At 41.1% G+C, this 23,708-nt stretch overlaps 1 protein-coding gene across 4 annotated transcripts in view; it reads right to left on the reverse strand.

The window, feature by feature from the left end:
- Nucleotides 1–22,662, reverse strand: part of CNNM2 (cyclin and CBS domain divalent metal cation transport mediator 2) — a 154,350-nt gene extending 131,688 nt beyond the window's left edge. The window contains exon 1 of one of the 4 annotated variants that reach the window (XR_001178912.2): nt 20,832–22,662. Coding sequence is in view for 3 of the 4 variants with exons in the window: in XM_004749353.3 (XP_004749410.1) it covers nt 20,832–22,452 (1,621 nt within the window). In the remaining variant the exon portion in view is untranslated. The remainder of the gene's footprint in view (nt 1–20,831) is intronic. The other 3 variants (XM_004749353.3, XM_004749350.3, XM_004749352.3) reach the window with 3 other exon arrangements.
- Nucleotides 22,663–23,708: the final 1,046 nt, after the last annotated feature.

Below are 23,708 nucleotides of genomic sequence, written 5' to 3' on the forward strand. Positions count from 1 at the left end.
AAAGATACCTACACTCTCAAGTTCACTGCAGTTTTTTCACCATAGCCAAGATATGGAAACAACCTAAGTGTCCATCAATAGGTGAACAGAGAAAGAAAATGTTATGCAGACACACATACACACACACCAGAATATTATTCAGCCTTTAAAAAGAAGGATATCTGCCATTTGCAACATGGATGAACCCAGAGGACATTATGCTAAGTAAAATAAGCCGCACAAAGAAAAATCTTGCATGGTTTTACTTATATGTGGAATCTTAAAAAAAAAAAAAAAAAGAAAAGAAAAGAAAAATGGAACTATTGGTAACAGAAAGTAAAATGCTGGTTACCAGCGGCTGGGGGTGGTAAGAGAAAAGGGAAGATGTTAATCCAAGGTAAAAACTTTCAGTTATAAGATAAAAAGTTTTGAAAATCTAATGTACAGCATGAGTCCCTACAATTAATAATAATCTGTTCTATAATGAAATTTGCTGAGAGTAAATCTCAAGTGTTCTCAACACACACACACACACACACACACACACACACACACGCCCGAGTTAACTATGGGAGATAATAGATATGTTAATTAACCTGATTGCAGTAGCCACATCACAATGCATATATGTATCTAAACATTACACTATATACCTGAAACATAAGTGATATTTGTCAAAAATAAAATCTGTCAGCAAATAAAAAATAAAATACATAAAATAGAGAAGGTAAGGAAGACTGTTACCAGCCAAACAAACAGCACATAGGAAGACAGAGGTGAGAGAGAACAGCTCTACCTCAGTGTGGCTGGAGCTCCATATGGGAGGGACGGGCTGGGAGAAGAGGCTGATTTGCCTCTTTGGAATAAATGAATAAAAGAATCCATGCAAAAGAAAAATCAACATATGCTTTCTTTCTACTTGCAAAAAACTTCTACTCTATTTGAGATAGTAGATATTTGTTTTATGTTTTGTATTATTGGGTAAGTGTCACTAAGAGGCAGGTCTAAAGAGGACTGGTTTAAGAACCAGAAAATGCAGGTTCTAGTCCTAACTTTGTCACTGCACAATTGCTCTTGGGCAAATCACTTCATGTTCCTTTAGAAAATAAGGTGTTTGAACTGGATTCACTATAATCTCTTCCTACCTCAAACATCCATGTTCATGCTAGAACGCAAGAAGGAACATACTACTATAGACAAAGATGAACAAAGGTGACCTTGCAGAATTATATACTTGGAAAGGAGTAAGATGCCAAAACCAATGGATGAAAGTCTGGGGGGTCCAGGATATGTATACAATCTCAAAATATCACCCGACAGATTATTCATTAATTATTAAAGGAGAAAGGAACTTTACAATGCTGTATTCTTGGAAAAAAAAAAAAGAAAGATTTAACCTTGATTCTTATTATGAGAGGGAAAAAAATTAGACAAATCCCTTTGTGGAACATTCTACAGAATCAACTACCCTGGACTCCAAAAATGTCAGTGTCATGAAAGAAAAAAGGAAAGGGAGCTATTCTAGATGAAAGAACACCAAAAAATAGGACAATTAAATGACTATGGACTGAATATTAAACATGTCTGTACTGATACTAAGTTTCCTGAGTGTGATAATGGTATTGTGATTAAGGAAACTATTTATTTTGAAGAAATACATGCTGAAGTATTTCAGAGTGAAGCAGCAAGATATCTGCAACCTACTTTCTAATGACTAATGGTTCAGGAAAAAAAGATACACATATATGTATACACACACAGATACAAATACATTCATATGTATACATAGAAAAAGAAACATGTGGCAGCTTCGGCAGCACATACATTAAACTTTTTCTGTGCTGCAATTCTTTTCAAAATAAAAAGTTGCATGGAAAAAAATGAGTGGAAATTACATAAGCAGAGAAAAGCAAGGTGAATCTTCCAGACAGGCAGTGTTAAGAGATACAGAAGTAGCAATCTGGAGACTGAAAAGAATTAAGAAATGAGATATTAATTCTGGCACATAATTATAAGTGGTATAAGAGTTCAGTGATCAGCAGAGCTTTCAGGAAAAAATCAAACTTTAACTATGTATTACAGGCAGAGAAGTTTTAAGTGGGCAGAACTGTCTTTTAGGAGAGGGATGAGATCAGAAGTACTGGCTAGGGCATAGGTACACACAAACACATGTATGCTGATATGGACACACATGTGTATACATATACATGTGTTACATATGAAGTTAAGAGATTAGCCCTTTCTGACTGAAGGTATAAATGTGGACTAAAGTCAAAGTATAAAGACCTCAATAAACTCTGGAAGGGCTTGGTTTCTTTTTCTTTCTTTTTTTTTTTTTTAAAGATTTTATTTATTCATTTGACAGACAGAGATCACAAGTAGGCAGAGAGGCAGGCAAAGAGAGAGGGGGAAGCAGGCTCACCACTGAGCCTAGAGCCCGACGTGGGCCTCGATCCCAGGACCCTGAGATCATGACGGGAGCCGAAGGCAGAGGCTTATTAACCCACTGAGCCACCCAGGCACCCCTAGGGCTTGGTTTCTATACAGTAGATAATGGGGACTCTCATAGGGTTTTTGTTTTGGGGTTGTTTTTTTTTTTTTTTTTGTATTTTTACTCTAAATAAGTGCAATGCTTATGTAATTTAGAAAACACAAAAAAAGTATTATTATTAATATTTTGGTGTATTTCCACCAATTTTTCTATAGTTTTCAAAACTTAATTGAGACCCTGTCGCTCTTTTCACTTAAAATAACCCATGTTATTATAAAAACCTTACACATGTTACTCTACGGGTACCTGGCTGGCTCAGTAGGAAGAGCATGTGACTCTTGATCTTGGGGTTGTGGGTTCAAGCCCCATGCTGGGTGTAGAGATTACTAAAAAAAAATAAACTTAAAAAAATGTGGGGGCACCTGAGTAGCTCAGTCAGTTAAATGTCTGACTCTTGATTTCTGCTCAGGTCATGATCTCAGGGTGGTAAGACCAAGTCCTGTGTCGAGCTCCCCACTCAGCATGGAAATCTACTTGAGATTCTCTCCCTTGGCCCCTTCCCCTGGTTTCTCACTCTCATTAATTAATTAATTAATTAATTTTAAAAGATTATTCTAAATCACTGTATCATATATACATACCTAGATTTGCTTAACCATTCCTCAACTGGATTTTTAGATTGCTTTGCTCATAATTTTTTTTTTGCTATTTTTTTTAAAGGTTTCCTCTTTTTAGAGGTAGGGGTAGAGGGGCAGAGGGAGAGGGAGAGAATCTAAGCAGGTTCCCTGCCCAGCGTGGAGCTGGGCGAGGGGCTGGATCTCACAACCCTGACCCTGAGATCATGACCTGAGCTGAAATCAAGATTCTGAAGCTTAACAAACTAATCCACTATGATGCCCAGGAGAGAGAGAATCTTAAGCAGGCTCCACACCCAGCACAGAGATCAAGGAGGGGCTCGATCTCACAACCCTGAGATCATGACCTGAGCTAAAACCAAGAGTCAGACACTTAACCAACTGACCCACACCCCTAATTTTTTGCTATTTTAAAAAATGATCAGTTTCTTAAAAAATTAGAAATAGAATAACCATATCATCCTTCAATTACACTTCTGGGCTTATATCGCAAAGAACTAACACACGGATGTGAATGGATATGTGCACAGCTGCACTATTCACAACAGTAAACAGGAAGCAACACAAGTGTCCACCGATGGATGAATGGATTAAAAAAAGATAGTATGTACATACAAAGAAATATTATTCAGCCTTGAAAAGGAAGACTGTCCTAACACACACTGCACCTTGGATGAACCTTGACGACATTATACTAAGTGAAATAAGCCAGTCACAAATGACAAACACTGTATGATTCCATTCATACAATGTTTCTACTGGAGTCAAATTCATAGACAAGATAGAATGGTGGTTGCCAGGGCAGGGGAGGAGAGGGACTGGGGAGCTGTTTAATGGGCACAGAGTTGCAGATGAAAAGGCTTCTGGAGACTGGTTCGTGCGACAATATGAATATAATTAACACTACTGAACTGTACAAATAGAAATGGTAAATTCTATCTTGTGTGTACCACAATTTTTAAAAAATTAGTAACAGTTAAAAATTTTAATACATTTACACAAGCATCTCTGCATTTTAAGTTTTGCGTGCGCTTCTGATTTGTTCTTACAGTCAGGTTCCTAGAAGTGGAGCGATACGGGGACACACAAAAGGCAACAGGTTCTTCAGCACGTTCCTAAGTGACTTTCCAAAAGATTATACCAATTAACACTACCACTGACGTTATAGAGGAGTACTTGCATCACACCACGCCCGCAATAATATTCATTTCAATCATTCAACAATATTTATTGAGCATCTACGGGCCAGGACCTGTTGTGGAATATGGCAGGGAATAAGACAGACACAAGTTCCTGCCCTCGTGGGGCATAAGTTCTGGTGGGAGAAGCAGGCCAAAAAAAAAAATTTTTTTTTTTTAATGTAATAGTAAGCAAAAGATATAGTATAGGGCATTTGAAGAAAAAAGAACAAAGGGAAAGCCGGCAAGTATTACAGGGGACACACTGAAATTTTAGGTTGGAAGACCACAGACACTGCCTGCCTCACTGACACGGTGAAATGCGAAAAAAGATCCGAAGGAAGGAAGGGAGAGAACCGCAAAGCTGTCTGGGAAATGGCATTCGGGGAAGAGGGAACCACAATCACAGAGGCCCTAAAGGCTGGAGCATGCGTAGAGCGCCTTCAGCCCTCAAGAACGGCCAAGAGGCCAGTGAGGCTGAAACGGAGTTGGGAGGAAGCAGTAGGAGATGTAATCAGAGAAGGTCCACATCTCCTGGGGGTTTGATAATTGTATATGATCATTTTTTCCAATTTTTTTTTATTATGGTAAGAGTGCTCAACGTGAGATCTACCCTCTTAAATTTGTAAGTATACAATATAGTATTGTAAACTATAGGTACAGTGTTACTCAGCAGACATCTAGAGCTTACTCATCTTGTTTTTATCACTTTTTCATCCTATTTGGATAGGTAAAAAGACAATGTACTAGCCAGGCTGCTGTAACAAAATACCACAGACAGCCGACAACAGAGGCTGTGAAGTCCAAGATCAAGGTGCTATCCGATTTTAGTGCATGGCCAGAGCTCTCTTCCTGGCTTAAAGGTGGATGCCTTCTCACCGTGTCATCCCGTGGCAGAGAGGAGGTGATTTCTCTTCCTCTTCTGATAAACCTCACTAACCCTTTCTGAATGCTCAATTAGAAATGGAAGGAAGAAATCAGAAGCTAAAATGAAGAAGTCAGAGAGAGACTCAAGGAGGAGAATCAAGGCTGGGCTGTATCATGCCACCCAAGTTAAGCTGGAAAGAAGAGGGATCCTCGCCTTAGTGCCAAAAACAGCACGGGAGGCAAGTAGGCTGGGAAGGATGACCACCAAGATGTAGATCTGGCAACAAAGGAAGTCACTGGCTTTGACAGTCTGAAGCCAGATTGTAGAACATTAAAGATGAATCCATCAGGGGCAAGGAAGAGGAAATACCTACTCTGCCTTAGGAAATCCTGCAGTAAAAGCAGAAAAGAAAAATAACCAGGTAATGATTTCCCAAGACACAAAACTCTGCCAGAAATGCCTGCATAGCCTCTGAATGTGTGCGGAAGCTGAGCAAGCCTATGGGAGTATTCACGAACGTTCAGCCCTGCTGGGAGCCTCAAGCAGGTGGGCTGACTGAATACAGGAAGATTCCACCTATGCTGTGCACAAAGAGGCAGCAAGTCTTCACATTGGCCACTAATTGCTGGTTTGGTAAGTAGCCTTAAGAGGTCACCAAGAAAGTAATACCCATAGTAATAACTGCCGGTTTGTTGGATTTTAGCTAATGTGAGCTAAACCAGCTTAAGTCAATTAAGGTTCTTTTCTGTTTGTTTAGTCTCACTATGAAACTATTGGAGGCTCTCCTCAAACATCCAGAGATGTCTGGCTGTCCATTCACATTTAAGAGGCTTGTGCTTAAATGCTGGCTGGACGTTCCAGGGCAAGTGATGAGCGTCACTGCAGAGGAACCCTACCAAAACGTTTATGTATTTTTAAACCTCAAGGAACTGAGTAAATAACAGATTTGTCTAATATGCATGGGACTATTTCAGAGCAATACTGTTCGTAAGTAAAGCAAACATCAGTTTCTCTTCCTAAAGTGCTTCGTTTCCTTGGGTAGTTAGGTAAAAGGAATAGAGGCAAAATCCATCATCATTATTTTATGTCATTCAAAAACAGACTTCAGGGTCTCCTGGGTGGCTTAGTTGGTTGAGCATCCAACTCTTGATTTCGGTGATTTGGGCTCAGGTTGTGATCTAGAGGTCATGGATATAGCCCTATGTCAGGCTCCCCACTCAATGGAGGAAGGGGGTGGCTTGAGATTCTTTCTCCCTCTTCCTCTGCTTCTCCCCCTCATACACGCTCTCCCTCTCTCTAAAATAAATAAATAAAACTCTAAAAAATTAAATGAAATTAAATTAGGGGCTCCTGGGTGGCTCTGTAGGTTAGCATCTGCCTTCAGCTAAGGTCATGATCTTAGGGTCCTGGGATCAAGCCTCGCATGGGGCTCCCTGCTCAGTGGGGAGCCTGCTTCTCCCTCTCCCTCTGGTCCTCCCCTTGCTCATGCTCTCTCTCTCTCTCTCTCTCAAATAAATAAATAAAATCCTAAATAAATTAAAATACATTAATATTAAAAAAAAATAAAAACAGACTTCAGGGGATGCCCTTCCAGCTCAGTCAGAAGAGCATGTGACTCTCAATCTCGGGGTTATGAGTTCCAGCCCCACACTGGGTACAGAGATTACTTAAAAATAAACTCTTTAATAAATAAATAAATAAAATAATAAAATAAAAACAGACTTTAGGAAAGACACCTAAATGACAGCTAACTTATTCTATAAAGTTCCCGTACACATTCAGAAAAAGAAGATCACACCTTTTTATCTGTCTGGGATAAATGATGTATAATAGGTGTTCAATTTTATATGCATATAATCAAAACAAAACAAAACCTTGATCTTCATCAAAGTTAAAATGTCTTTATTTTAGCAAAATGTGTAAGACTGGAAACCACTGAGCTTCAAGCATAAGTGCCTCCATAACATTCCTTTTATTTTTTTGTCTCCTTTTAATGACCATCACTGTATTCACAATGACGATTTCTACAGATAAAAGGAAAAATCAGCTTTCAGACTCAATCTCCAAATGAGAAGTGTTTTGAGATTATAAGCTTTACGCCCAAAGCACAAATCTAGGTGAAACTGAACGACTTCACCAATCCTTGATTTACTAAGGGCAACCAAGTAAGTATCAAACAGCTTTATTCCAGGCAGTCCAGACACAAACCCAAACAAACTCTATTTTGTCACCTAATAATATGCTTTGAAAATAAATGTGACACAAAGTTAATTTTACTAAGCTGCTTGCACACACATGGGTGTGCAATGCACATGTGCACACACACACACACACACACATACTCACACATACAACTTATGAGGTTTAAAATGCTATTCATCTTTCGCCCAAAGGTTAAGGATTCTGATAAGGGCGATAAATGACAGCATGACCGCATTATGACAAAACACTCCACATTTCCTAAAGAAAAAAATATGGATTTCACCCAAACATACTATCACTTAATATCTATATTAGTGGTTCATGTTACACAATTTACTTTGATAACATTTTAACAAATTTTATTCCCCAAAACATTACAAAATACATGCTCAAAAAAAATGGGAGGCAACACAGAAAAATATACGTCCTTCCTTAAAACCCACCGTTAAGAGGTAGTCAGTGTTAAGGTTTTGGCAAACATTCTTCTAGGTAAAGGTATGTATACAGGAGCAAGGAAATACAAAGTGTAAAGAAAGAAAACCTAAGCAGATGGCCCACACACTGTGATTACAAAAATATTTTACGGAAGTGACTTGCCTCCAGCAGAACCTCACCCTCCCAACCGCAACCCATTCTATGCCCCTAAATTTTAATAACCACTGGAGCAAGAAAATATCTCTGCTCAGGAATCAACTCTGCGGAGACCAAATTACTCCTGCCACACACTACATCAAGGAGTTATACTAGTGACTAAAGGACTAAAGTGACTAGTGACTAAAGGAAACAAATATTAAAGGTGAGAGCATGCTCTTTTGTTCTAGCTGTTTTTAATATTACCTCTTAAAACCTGCTCAAATATTTCCATCTCTTGCATGATTCTCAGGACTGCCTAAGCCCTACATGCCATTCTGCAGAAGCTCCAAGTTGAGTCAGCACATTGTTTTTAATGATTGTAGATGGGCAAATGGAAAAACTGAGGCTTTGCACACTCCCATAAAGATCAGCTGATGCCCTCACTGTGTCTTTGCTAGCATGGGAAAACATTCTCCCTCTCAGATTACCACCCCTTCACCCCACCCCCAGCACCTAAAAAGAAAAAGAAAGAAAGAAAGAAAAGGAAGAAAAAGAACAGAGAGTTTCATTTTGTTTCTTCTGGTTACCTGGTACCCCAAAACCTCACAGATTATACTGATGATGGCAGCAGAAAATGGAGAGAGACTATATGCCAGGATTCTCCTTAGTCTCTAAAAATGACTCAAAGTAAACCCTTGGTAAAATGGCCTGGAAAAGAAAGGCACTACGAAGCCCCTTAGATATTAAGCAAACAAAAACAGCCTTTTCTGCGCTCATCTCCTAGCCCAAATCCCAAATCTGACACAAAGGTACTCTAAATATTAGACAGATAAACTTTAAACTCCCAAGCTCTAGCCAACTGCATTTTTGGTCTCTTTGACACATTTCATGCAGCCTTTTCCCCCAACCTGTATCTAACCTGAAAGAGGAAAATTTACTCTTTCTTATCAAACTTCCCAAAGAATGGCATTGTCAGTAACCCATAGAGGGTCCTTCACTCTATACATATGAAAGTGGCAAGTAAAAATGACTAAAATTTTTTCTAGAAAATATAAAATTCACTACAATCAAATGGAACAAACATTAAAAAAATCCCAAAATACATGCTTTTAAAAAGCACTTATATACTTTTTGAAAGAATTATTTATTTTAGAGGGAGTGCATTCAGGGAAGAGGGCCAAAGGGAAAGGCAAAGAGAGAATCTTTTCTTTTTCCCTCTTAAAATTTCAGTTAAAATTTGTTTTCCATTTTATTTTATTCTATTTCTTTCCAGTGTTCCAGCATTCATTGTTTATGCAACACACCCAGTGCTCCATGCAATACGTGCCCTCCATAATATCCACCACCAGGCTCACAATCTTAAGCAAACTCCCCACTGAGCATAGAGCCCAACACAGCACTCGATCTCAGGACCCTAAAATCATGACCTGAGCCAAAACCAAGAGTCAGATGCTTAACTGACTGAGCCACCAGGTGCCCCACTTTTACATTTTAAGAATAATTTGTTAGCTAATAAATGAGTTCAGCAAAGTGGCAGGACACAAGATCAAAAATGAATTCTATATATCAGCAATAAATAATCTTGAAAATGAAATAAACAATTCCATTTAAAATAGCATCAAAAAAAATAAATTTATTCCTAAGTATTTTGTTTAACAAAAAGACTGCAAATACACAAAACACTGCTGAAGGAAATTAAAGAAGAACTAAATAAATGGAAAGACATCCCATATTCATGGATGAAATATTTAATATTATTGACATTATGATACTCCCAAAATTGATCTACAGATTCAGTGCAATCTCTATCAAAACTCCAATTGCCTTTTTGCAGAAATGGACAAGATCCATGAAAAATTTATATGGAAATGTATGGGATCCTCACAACCACAACTATTATGGAAAAGAAGAAAGTTGGAGAACTCATACTCCCCAGTTTCTAAACTTACTATAAAACTACAAGAACCAAAACACTGTATTGCTGGCATAAGAAAGACACACAGATCAGTGAAACAGAATCTAGAATCCAGAAATAAATCCTCACATTTATGATCAATTGACTTGTGACAAGAATGTTAAAATAATTCAATGAAGAAAGAATAGTCTTTCAAGAAATGGTGCTATAACTTACATGGTATCAACACAAAAAAGAATAAGTTGGACCCCTACCTCACACCATATATAAAAATTAACTAGGATTAATTTAAAAAATTAAAAATTAATTAAATTAAAAAATAAAACTATGATTAATTAAAAACTAATTAGGATTAAAAGCCTAAATATAAGAGCTAAAATATGAAAGTCTTAGAAGAAAATTGAGCCATAAATCTTTGTGACCTTGGATTAGGCAATGGATTCTTAGACATGACAATAAAGACAAAACAACAGAAGGAAAAAAGGGATAAACTGGACTTCATCGAAATTAGAAACTTTTCTGCTTTCGAGATTACTACCAAGAAAATGAAAAGACAACTCAGAATGAGAGAAAACATTTGCAAACCATATATCTGATAACTATACATGATGTAGTACTCAGAATACATGAAGAATTTTTGCAAGTCACGGGCACCTGGGTGGCTCAGCTGATTAAGCATCTGACTCTTGATTTCCGCTCAAGTCAAGATCTCAGCGTCCTGAGATCAAGTCCTGTTTCAGTCTCCATTATCAGCAGGGAGTCTGCTTAAAATTCTTTCCCTCTGCCCTCCCCTGGCTCATGCATGTGCGTGCTCTCCCTCGCTCTCTCTCAAATAAATAAATAAAATCTTTTAAAAAAGAATTCTTACAATAATAAAAAGATAAATAATCCAATTTTAAAATGGGCAAAGGAGGGCGCCTGGGTGGCTCAGTGGGTTAAGCCGCTGCCTTCGGCTCAGGTCTTGATCTCAGGGTCCTGGGATCGAGTCCCGCATGGGGCTCTCTGCTCAGCAGGGAGCCTGTTTCCTCCTCTCTCTCTCTCTGCCTGCCTCTCCAACTACTTGTGATTTCTCTCTGAAAATAAATAAATAAAATCTTTAAAAAAAAAAATAAATAAATAAATAAAATGGGCAAAGGATCTGAAGATATGCAAAGGGCCAATAAGCCCACAAAGAGATGCTCAGGGCCAATAAGCACATGAAGAAATGCTCAATACCATTACACAACAGGGCAACAGAAATCAAAACCACAATGAGATACTATTTCACACCAGGATGACTATAATAATAAAAAATATTTTTTTAATTTTTTTTAAAGATTATTTATTTATTTATTTGACAGACAGAGATCAAAAGTAGGCAGAGAGGCAGGCAGAGAGAGAGGAGGAAGCAGGCTCCCCGCTGAGCAGAGAACCCGATGCGGGCCTCAATCCCAGGACCCTGGGATCATGAACTGAGCCGAAGGCAGAGGCCCTAACCCACTGAACCCCCCAGGAGCCCTATTTTTTTAATTTTAAAAAATATTTTATTTATTTGACACAGACAAAGTACGCACAAGCAGGTGGGGAGGGGCAGAGGGAGAGGGAGAAGCAGGCTCCCCACTGAGCAAGGAGCCAGATAGGGGGCTTGATCCCAGGACCCTGGGATCATGACCTGAGCTGAAGGCAGATGCTTAACCAACAGAGCCACCCTGGAACCCCTATTTTTTTTTAATTTTAAAGTACAGCAAAAGAGTTGGCAAAAACATGGAGAAATTAGACCCCTAATATTGTTGGTGGGAATGTAAAATGGTGCAGAGACTGGAAAACAGTCTGGCAGTTTCCCAAACAGTTGAAAATTGAGTTACCACATGACCCAGCAATCCTTCTCCTATGTATATATACACAAAAGAACTGAAAACAGATGTCCACAAAAACATGTATACTAATATTCATAGCAACATTAATTATAATGGCCGAAAAGTAGAAAAAGCCTAAATGTCCCACAACCGGTAAATGGATAAACAAAATGTGGTATACATATACAGCCATAAAATGGAATATTATTTGACTATAAAAAGGAATTAAATACTGATACACACTACAACGTGGATGAGCCCTGAAAACATTATGCTAAGTGAAAGAGACCAGCAGAAGGGGCCACATGAATTGGTTTCCAGGGACTGTTGGGAGTGGGGAATGGACAGTGGCTGCTAATAGGTACAGGGTTTCTTTTGGAGTAATGAAAATGTTCTGGAAGTAGACAGTAGTAACAGTTGCACAACCTTATGAATACACTGAAAACCACCAAGTTGTATGATACGTGAATTATATCTCAATTTGAAAAATTTTTTAAAGTACCATTTGTTTCAGCAGTAAAATGTCCCTAAGGAGAAATGGAACAATATGGTTTCCCTAACATGACCAAAGGTCAGTTTTCCCAAGATCAGGATTCATAATGGTCTCAGCAAACTTAAATTTCTCCTAAGTATGTTACTGTACAAAGTTAACAGAAAGATTTTTTTGCAAAGACTGGCTATGATCACCCTATCCTAACATATCAACCACTCTTCTTATTTCCATGTTTCCCTTCAGTCCGCACACTGAATATTTTTGCATGCCTATAATCCATGCAAAATAATCAGTCAAATGTCCTGTATTGCTTTATTATCATTAAATAGTTATAATTAGCTGACATCTATAATTTTCTTAACTCCCTCCCCTCCATGCCTTGCCTTGAAGTGTTAGACATTTCCAATTTTTCACTATTTATAGATAATGTTGCAATATACATGCAACATGAAAAGCCAACATAGCTTTTTTTTTCTCTTGAATTATATCACTGAATTAAGATTTCCGGAAGGGGAAAAATTACTAAACCAAAGGGTAGGACACTTTAATGACTCCTGTTCGCGTTCCAAAAGTATAACAAATTTACATTGCTATAAACAACAAAAATTTGCTATAGTAGATATTACCATTTTTTACACTTTTGATACAATGTCAAAAGATTTTATCAAAGTAATTTGAGATCTTCCTTTTAGGCTGCAAACTTTGGTTATTCAAGGGCTTCCAAAATCCGTGAGCACTTGTTCTATTTCTTTTAAACCCTGTAGTCTTTTTTAGTCACTTAGTCAAAGAGATTGAGGATTTTTATTATTATTATTGAAGTATAGTTGACATTTTATTAGTTTCACGTATACAACATAGAGATTTCACAACTCTATATACATCATGCCGTGCTCACCACTAGGGTAGCTACCACCTGTCACCATACAACACAATTACAGTACCATTGACTACGTTCCCTAGGTGACACCAATCATCCCTGTGACTCATTCATCCCATAACTGGAAGCCCGTACCTCCCACTCCCCTTCACCCATTTTGCTCACCCTCCCAGCCCCCTCACCTCTGGCAACCACCAGTTTGTTCTCCATATTTATGGGTCTATTCCTGCTTTTTTGTTTGATCATTTGTTTTGTCTTTCAGAATCCACATACAAGTGAAATCATATGGCATTTTTCTTTGACTTATTTCACTCAGCATTCTACTCTCTAAATCCATCCACTGTGCTGCAAATGGCAAGATTTCACCCTTTTTTATGGCTAAGTAATAGTCCATTTTATACACACACACACACACACACACACCCCAGATCTTCTTTATCCATTGACTGGTCAACAGACACCTGAGGTACTTCCATAATTTGGTTATTAAGTAATGCTTAAGTAATGCTACAATAAACATATGGTGCTTATATCTCTTCAAATTAGTGTTTTCATTTTCTTTGGGTAAATACCCAGTAGTGGAATTAGTGGACCATACAGTATTTCTACTTTAACTTTTTTGAAGACCCTCCATACTCTTTTCCACAGCAGCCACCCCAATTTACATTCCCACCAACAGTGCACACAGGTCCATTTTTTGCAACAACCTCACCAACACTGGTTATTTCTTGTCTTTTTATACTAGCCAGAATGATGTTTTAATTCAGCATCCCTAACTCTAAGAAGGGTAAAATGTGTAATTGATCATTCTGTTTTCCTTCAAAATATGGATGCATGTGGCCATCTTGTCAAATAACAGCAACTGTTAGAAAAGTAACAGAGGCTGGAATTAATTCACAATAAAAGAAAAAACCTCCAATAATTAGCCACTTTCAAGATTCCATAACAACTATGAGCACACATGGCTCAAGGTGTCTCTTGACTAGCAATACCTAGTACAAAGAAACACCAAGAACAAGGAGGAGCCAATAGCATCATCATCACAAAAATAATGGTCAAATGAGCACTAAGTACCAGGTACTATTAGAAGCATTTTTATGTTTATTACCACATTAGTTCTTACTAAGCATCCTAGGACTCAGGAAACATTCCATTTTACTATGGAAAGAACTGAGGCTTAAAGAGAGTAAGTTACTTGATCTACTTGTCCAAAGTAGATCTAGGGAAGAGCATGTTTTTCTTAACCTTTGCATTAGCAAGTGGTATCTTCCTTACGGGATGTAAATTCAAAGACAGAAATAGTCCCATCTAGGTCTTACACTGGTATACCAGTATACTTAATGGGGGCTCGTTAAGTATAAAGAAATGAGGATCTCACCATCATTACAGCAGTACTTATAGTCAGTGGTAGTATTAATATAAAATGGGGGGGGCGGCACCCCCATTATCTCCATCAACCCCTAAGACAATCTAATAAACATATCACCTACAGTGAGTGCTTGTTATTAGTCCCCTAGCCCCCCCTACCAAAGTGTGCTATCCCTAAATTCCCTCTGTATAAACATTCCAGAGTTGCCAGTGTATTTGATTTTGAAAGAATGCTTCTTAGTGTCTCATTCCTTTTTTAAGATTTTATTTTTGGGTTGGGGGACACCTGGGTAAGTACAATTGGTTGAACCTCTGACTCTTGGTTTCAGCTCAGGTCTTGGTCTTGGGAGTGATGGGATCCAGCCCTGAGATGGGCTCTGCGCTCAGTGCGGAGTCTGCTTGGGATTCTCTCTTCCCTGACCTGTGCCTCGCCCCCTTGCTCTCTTTCTATCTCTAAAATTAAACAAAAACAAAACAAAACAAAAACTCAAAAAAAAAAAAAAAAGATTAGGTAGTCCTTCCTGCCCCCACAGTTCCTGTTCCCATGCTTTAATAAAACCATCTAAAAACAACACCCACAACAACAACAAAAAATTTTTTTAAGTAATCTCTACACCTAAGGTGGGCTAGAACTCACAACCCCAAGATCAAGAGTCAGATGCTCTACCAATTGAGCCAGCCAGGCGCACCTAGTGCCTCTCTTTTTCAATATTGGTAGGATTTCTGATTTTTTTATGTTGGTAGAGTTTCTAATTGGTGTCCTTGGAAAAAGCAGGTGAAAAGAGAATACTAAAATAAATTGTATTTAATCCTACTCATCCATTTCCATGTATTTAGTTTAATAAACTATTCCAAGCAAGCTTACTGGAATTGAAGTTTACTACCAAATATATGTGTTTAGAAGATAGGGCCCCCTAGAAAGAAATATACTACTTTGTACAGAATTAAAGTAAATATCTAACTGGAGTCCAGAGATTTGTTTTTTAAAGTCTAAATATTTCAAGAACAAATAAAACCATAAATATTATGTTGGCTCAGGCTATTTTGTGGGTTTTCCTGGTTAATGATATTTTAAATTATATTTAGATTTGCTAGTAATTAAAATTAACTGGTCCCTCCCAGTAGTTTGGACTGTTTCAAAATTTAAATAATTCTGGGCCACCGTGGGGCAAGGTTGGTAGTATGTAATCCCCACAAAAACCAAGAGAAAAGCAGAACAAGGTCCTTCCCTGTTTCATCCAAACCATACCAAGTCAGAGCCAGTATTCAACTATGGTATCTCCTGATCTAAAAAGCTATGCTCAAGCTTCCATGGTCCTATTATCACAAACAACCTCCCAAATCAGGCATGATTCTTGGTAAGAAATTAACATATTTTTTTTTAAAGGGACACAAGACAGATGCATGAATGGGGCATATACTTCAATGCTTTGATGAATATTTCAATGGAAAATTTATACTCTTGTATTGTGAACAAAAATTTAAAAAGCCAAATAAGTTTTGCCTTAAAGTCCCAAATCCGATCTTAGTTACTCTCATAGAAGACACAATCGAAAAGAAAACACATCATTCATGGATACCCAAAACAAGTGAACTCAAATGAAATGTCTAATATTTAACTACTAAGGCTTCAAGCTATCTCAAGATCCATTTCCTAAAATACCTTGCTAGTCTGACTTCAGCAAAGTAAAAAATGCAATCAAAGCATTAAGCTAAAATAAAACGAGCTCACACGTTCAGATTTATTTTCTGTGTAACAACACTCCTGTCAACTATGGCTTGAATTTGGGATGTCAAAAATATTGGCATCAAAATGGCGGGGCCAAAACCAACGGCAAACCTGACTATTGCTTTTTCAATGACAAAGATGCCTTTAACTCTGACCGGAGTGCCTTTAACTTGGGACCAGAAGACCTGCTTGATGGAATGGAAAGAACTCCAATCTAGAAACAGGGACATGGATTCTAGTCTCGTTGATGGTATACCAGGTGGGTAGTTCCTAAGCCATCACTTAACTTTCTCTCTTTCTCAGGGTTTACTTTCCTTATTTACAAAGTTGACTAGACCAACATTTCCTAAACTCACCTGACTATAGGGTAACTGTTAACAATATGTGTCCCAAGACTCCTTCCCTAGATTCTGTTTCAGGACACGCCAGCATGAGGCCTGGAACCTTATTCTTAATAAGTGATCCAAGTGGTTCTCATCATCTGGTAAGTTTTGCAAACACTGGAGGAAATGATCCTCAACCTGCCTGCTTCTACCTCTGATTCTACACTAGCTGGATAGTTCATAGTGATGACCTAAAAACATACAAAATTATAGGGGTTTAACATCGTTACTGTACAAAGTTACTAGAGATACAAGATCACAGAAGCCAATACATCCACCCATCCATTCCTACCATCATTCATGCCTTTAAACACCAAGAAAAACATCCTTCTAGATTCTAGGCAAGTGGAACACTTTATTTGGTGAGGAAAAAAAGTTTCAACATTAAACTCTCAGCACACTGATATGGAAAGACTTGTGTTAGAGGAAGAGAGAATTGTACACCTAATGTTTTAAGTGAAAAGTACACATCGCACTCTTCCCTTAAGGACCATTATCTGGTGATCCTACCTGTTCCTAGTTAAGGAAAAGCTAGAAGATAGCCTGGCTAAGTCCCTAGTAGCTATAAAACCACAGGTTCTGCAGTACTGGAAGGCAACTGTTACAAAGTGAAAAGAAAAAAAAGCAAAACAAAACAACGATAACTGGTTACTAATTCTTCAAATTCAACCCTAGTGGCCAAGAGTCCACAATGTTTTACAAAGAAGGGTTTGTCAGGTCAATGGAGAACCTCTGGTTTCCTTCCTGCATACAAAGGCAGCAACCTTCCATGTTGTTTCCCCTCCTCTCCACAATTTCGCTTCAGGGCGATTTTTCTAGAAGTTTCATAGTCTTCTACTGGGGTTTACTTTTATTCTCTTATTTAGATTTATTAGCAACTGCAAAAGTAACAAAAGAAAAAGAGAAAAACTGCATGGAACACAGAGCAGCAGAGCTGTCAAGGATACTCATTAGCAATCAATTACTATATAGATGACAACAAAAATGCAAATAAAATCAAGATTAAAGCGCAAAACTGAATTTGAGTTCTCCTTGCAACAGGGCACATAAAAAACAAGAGTGAAACATTACTGCATGCTTCAGCTATTAGAAAAAGAGCTGTAGAGTATATCAGTACTGATTTGTCTCAATGGCAAAAGTGGGGAAACCAACTGTTACGTACAGTATCACAGAAGCACTGGGTTGAAAGCCATCTATATGTTTAAACACATTTCTGTGAGTGTTGCCCAACGAGCTCTGAAGCAATGTTTTGACAAAAGACCAAACTTCACACTCATTCAAACCAGAAATATAAGATCATAATCCAGGGGACCAGTGCAATGGTGTAGCCTAGAGTGGTAAAGAGCTCCAGTTGGGTTGTCACACGGACCTGAGTTAAAACCCCAAATCAACAAATTACTGTGTGACCTTGAACAAATCATGTAACCTGAGCCTCAATTTCCTCATTTGTAAAATGGAGAAAAGGCTTTGCTTGGCCACTAGGAGATTGAAACAAGGTAATTCGTATAAAGCATTCAGCTCTGGGCCTGACACAGTCAATAAGCAATAAGCTAACTGTAAAATGAGTATGATGACTTCTTCCAACCTCAAGGCAAGCTGAGTTTCCAAGTAGCCAGGCTAAAAGTTCTAATCAGTAGAAAGAAGACGTTCACATATGCTTATAGAAAGGTAGCTTTTCATGTCTTTCCACATCGCGAACCATTCCCCTCGGTGGTAAAGCAAAACTCATGCCAATGATGTACAGCTCTATACAGAGGACTTCAAGGCAGGCATTCTTAGTTGGGAAGGGCAATTGTCAATGAGATCTGGATTAATGATCTAACAGTTTAAGGGAGTTACAGGTGGTATTATTAGGAGAAGGAAGGAAACAGAGGAAGAAAAAGCCTTCACACCATCCCACACACCATTATTCAATAGAGAAAAAACAATAAAGGTTGACTGTTCACAGTATTCCAAATTGAATTAGAAAATAAAGAAAACAATATCTGGTGAAATATTATAACTCATAGGGAAGAAAGAACTAACACAGCTGTTCATAAGGTTAAAGTGGCCAAACTCATCAAAAAAAGATCAAGAAAGGGAAGGTGAAAAATCAGTGGTTCTTAAAGTGTAAGAAACAAACACCCACTCTATCCTTTTAAGATCATGGCTGACATTTCTCACTTGTAACCAGCTGTCCTTACCTACTCTTCCAAAACATGCCACTAACTTGAGTGTATCTTTAACTTGTACTACCTCCTTAACCAAACATATCACTTTGGTTAAGGAAAAAATAAAGTCCTGTGTATTATTATTTTTCAAAAATTCATGGGAAAATATTAGTAACTTAGTTATCTACTGTGAGAGGTAACATTGGGGAGAAAAAGTTGCTCCTGAAAATAAACCACAGAAAATACATAGGAATATTGTTCAAGGACAACCAAAAACAAGTTTCAAAATTATGTAGATTTTGAAATTCTGAGGTAGGGGCAAGAGTCTTAAGCTGTCAGGTGAAGAGCTAAATTCACGGAGAAAAAAAGATATGGAAGTGAAGAAAAGGCTTCATTCAGCAGGGAGGGCACACCAGTGTTTCAATCCACCAGGAGATAGGCAAGCATTCTGATTTAAAAAAATCATGGGATACATTATCTGTCTCAATGTTGCAAAACCTAGCAACAGAAAGTATTTCAAAGGCATTTTTCAAGCACTGCAAGGTATCTTTCTGTACTAGAGATATTATTGCAAAATGAAAGAAGAGATGGGTCAGATGCTCTAATTAACAGCTTAGCGCTGAAAGGATAATGACACCCCGGATGAAGCTCTCTCACCTAGATAATGGACAGTTTCTTTTTACTGTTTAAGAATCCAGAAGAATCTCCTTCTGCTTTTAAATGCAAATTGCCAATCACTGAAGCACATTCTGCTCTATTCCTTTATCTGAAAATTACTGCAATGGGATCCTGTTCCAGAGCGGACACCATTCAGCCAGGAGAATGGAATTAGGGCAACCACACGCTCTATGGGGATGTTCAGCTCACCACGTCCATGAGCTGTCACTGCTTACACACAGCCTTTTTCGGTGGAGAGACCGCTCTGAGTGCTCAAAATTCGATCTGAAGAAGGAAAACTTTGTTTTGAGGACTATCAAGTCATTAAAGCTTACACACACATTTTAATACCTGCAATGACACCACAGCAATTAAACAGCTCCGAGGCCCCTGGCTTTCAAATGGCAACACTGTTTACTAGAAACTTTTTTTAAAGACAGAATTTCAGTAATAATAGCGTGAGTTGTTATTTGCCTATTCATTACATAGTGAAACAAACAAAAAATACCACCGTGCAAGACAGGTGAGCAAATCAGACTCTGCAGGACTCTCCCCTGTTAAAATTCCCCAGAACAGTGAGCACTGACTTGAAGAGAGGCTTCAACTTAATATATCAAGTGATCAAGGTCAAAAAGAACACTTATTAACCAGAAAAAACTCAAGAAAGAAATAAACCACAATAGAGGGCGTCATCCCACTGTTAAATGTGCAAGATTTCTGCCAAAACCACACTTGGCTTGGTAAATTTTGTCAAGTAAATATAAGCAAATGGTGAAGAAAGCTAGACAAGATAGCCTCACAAAAGGTTAACTCACCTCTAGGCTTTCCAAGTCATACATTAATAATTAACTTTACTTTAAAAAACACACACACACAAAACACCTCTTTTCTAGCTAAGGCAAGTCACACCCTAATGAGTGACTCTTTTTGGTGGTATTTGTCTTAACCCATCCGCTCTCCTCAAAGGCAGACCTCAATCTGCCCCACAGGTGGCCTGACAACCAGCAACAGAGCTACTGAAAATGCACTTCCAATCTCTGAAATGTCAGTGAATGTTAAAGGAGGAGGGAAAGGATCGCATTGGGTTTAGAAAAACGATTTAAATGTTTTCCACACGCCTGAGTTGAGTATTTCTCAGTCAGATGTCAGAGCCTGGCATTCGCTCCTATTTGCACCCACCCACTGCGTGGGGCAATGAACTGCGGCAGACCCCTCAACACGAGAGTGCCGGCAGTTATCATGCACAGAAAATAGAACGCCTGCTTTCTGAAATGCGAAAATGCCAGTGGCGTTAGCCTTCTGCTTTTAAAAAACCTAGAAGCGCTTACTAGTTCAATCCATCCCCAAATCCATGCCACCCTTTGAACTTCGCAATTAAGACCGAGGAGAAATTCCGGTCAACTCGCCTTGGGGGGTTGGTCTGAGGGTAGAGGGCTCAAAGAGGGAGGAGGACGGAGAGAGAAAGAGCAAGCCAATGAAAGATACGAAAATTTCCCACCTTTCTTAAATTCTTCCAGCATAGCGTCCAACTTGGTGTCATTGAAAACAAAGTGCAAGGGGTGGTTATAAAATTTAGTGATGGTTTTCAAGGGAGTACAGTCATCTGGATCCACGAAGGCCAAGTCTTTGACGAAGAGGAGGTCCACGATGTTGGAGCGCTCCCCCTCAAATACTGGAATACGGGTGTAGCCGCTCTCCATGATCTCCGACATGGTGTTGAAGTCCAGAATGGCTTCGCCGGTGATCATGAAGCAGTCCCGGAGCGGAGTCATCACGTCCTCCACTGTCTTGGTGCGGAGCTCCAGCGCCCCTTGGATGATGTTCAGCTCCTCCTTAACGAGGTCGTTGTAGGGGTCGGTGACCCGGAGCATCTCCAGCAGTTTTTCCCGGTTATAGACAGTGCCTATCTCCTGGCCCAGGACGCAGTCCAGCAGCTTGCTAACCGGGTAAGAAGCGGGGAAGGTCATCATCATGAAAAACTTGGTGAGGAAGATGGTGTTGGCCCCTACAGCCAGGCCGTGCCGGGAGCAGATGGCCTGGGGCACGATTTCCCCGAAGATGACGATGCCGATGGTGGAGACCACCACCGCCACGAGGCCTGAGCCGGCGATGTCGTCGAGCAGGATGGTGAGCGTGGTGTTGACCAGCACGTTGCCCAGCAGCAGCGAGCACAGCAGGTAGTTGCCCTGCCTGCGCACAGGCTCGATGCGCTTGGCGTAATTCTTCTCCTTCTCCGTGCCGCAGTTCTGCACGATGCGCAGCTCCATCGGGTCCAGGGCCATCAGCCCCAGGTTGAGGCCGCTGAACATGCCCGACAGGCACAGGAGCAGCGAAATGAAGATCACCTGCAGCCAGAAGGGCAGCAGGAACTTCTTCTCCTCGCCCACAATCATCTTGGTGTCCTCGCCGTCGTGATAAATCCAGGTGGTCTCGGCCCACGGGGGCGGCGGGAGGCCGGCCACCCCGGAGCCGCCCTTGCCCCCGACGGCGCCCCCCGCGGACCCCGGGCCGCCGGCGCCCAGGGCTGGCGTGGAGAGCGATGTGCACAGGTAATAGGACTTGCTCTTCTCCATCTTGCGCAGCGGTTTGATCTCGATCTCAATGATGCCCGATGTACGGCGGTTGAGAATGATGTGGGGCAAGATGATGATATCGGAGGTGCGGATGCCGCAGCGCTGGGGGCCGCTGTCCGGCTCTGGCGGCGCGGGGCCCCCGAGCCCGCGCTCGCCCGGGCTGTGGCGCCGCCGCTCATGCTCCGTGAAGGCGATGCGGGACCACGTCTCGTTGTTGATGTTCTGCCCGTACACCCGCAGCTTGACCCGGGTCCGCTCGCTCACCCGCAGCGCCCCCCCTTCCATGAACGACACGTCGTTCGTGTCCTCCAGCCGCAACCCGATGATCACCGTCTCCTCGTTCTCGCCCGCTGCTGCGCAGCCGCCCGCGCCGCAGCAGCAGCTCAGCAGTAGCAGCGGCAGCAGCCGCCCCGCCGCTGCCTGCAGGACCCCCCGGCCGCGGGCGCTGAGGCTGCGGCGCGCCGCCATCTTCCAAGTGGGCAGTGCGGCGGCTGCCTGCCCGCCCGCCATCTTTACTTCGGGTTCACAAGCGCCACAGCCAATCATAGGGTTGCTGCTCCAGCTGCGGCTTCATCCTTCCCACCCGGCGGCGCGAGCGCAGGCACCGGCCCCTGGGCGAGATTGCAGCGGAGCGTCCGCACACACTGTTCAGCAGTCTGGCTCCCTGACTGACACTGACTCGGCCTCTGCTAGCTGAGGAACCAGGAGACTCGCGGGAGGGGGCAAAGGGAGGGGGAAGAGCCAGCCGCTCCAGCGAGAGGCAGGCGGACCAGCCAATCACGCGCGGGTGCCCGCCCTCCCAGCCAGGGGGCTGGAATGGGGGCGTGGTCATGAGTGGAGCCGCAGACCAATAACAAGGTAGGTGGGTGGGGCGATGAAGGCCACCGTGCCCCTCAGCACGCCAAGTTTCCAAGTGAAAGGCGCGTGACTCTTGTGTATGTGCGAGGGGAGGAGGTGTGGCCAGCGGGGGCCCGAGAGCCAGTCATAGATGAGAGCTGTACGAAAGGGGGCGGGGACTCGAGTCCAGCTACCAATGAAAAGGGGCCGTCTGTGGGTCTGGCTCTCCCTGAGGGGCCTCGGTAGTAGATTCCCGCACCTGGCTAGACAGTGTGGGGCTAACGTCCTGGGGCGCTAGGCGGTCGGTTTTCCCTGCACCGCATTGCCGTCTCCCGCAGTGCTCAATGTTCGTGCGGAGAGGAGCTGCCCCAGGAGTCCGAAAAGCCGACCAGGGAGGTCCTAAGATGCACATTTGCCTGAAAAGCCGGGATACCGGCTGCGCCTCCCACCTCTACTTGTCCGCGCCGCTCTGCCCGGGATAAGTGGCGGCTCGGGGGCCCCGGCACCTATCGACCGGCTTCTTCTGGAGCCACTCAGTTCTCCCCATGGGATGCGCTCACTCTGCAGCTTGTGGTCACCTGGCGCCACCTTCCGGCCACTTGGACACCCTGCAATGCTTTTCACGTCTGCAAACCCCCAAAGCTGTGCCAGAGGTGAAGAGGTTACCCTGAAGCAGTTTCCCCACCTTACAAGTCAAGAATCCCCTTATTATACCACAAAGCTATCGTAATCAAAACAATATGGTGTTGACATGAAGAAGGCACATAGGTCAATGGGAGGGAATAGCGAGCCCAGAAATAATCCCACGCATACATGGTTAATTGAATTTAGGACAAAGGAGTCAGGAGTATACAATGGGGAAAGGACAGTCTCTTCAATGGGTGGTGTTGGGAAAACGGGACAGCTCCATATGAATGAATGAAACTAAGCCTCTATCTCACAATACATAAAAATTAATTCATAAT

Source organism: Mustela putorius, unplaced genomic scaffold (genome assembly GCF_011764305.1).
Source record: "Mustela putorius furo isolate JIRA1106 unplaced genomic scaffold, ASM1176430v1.1 tig00003909_pilon_pilon_pilon, whole genome shotgun sequence".
NCBI classification, from domain to species: domain Eukaryota; kingdom Metazoa; phylum Chordata; class Mammalia; order Carnivora; family Mustelidae; genus Mustela; species Mustela putorius.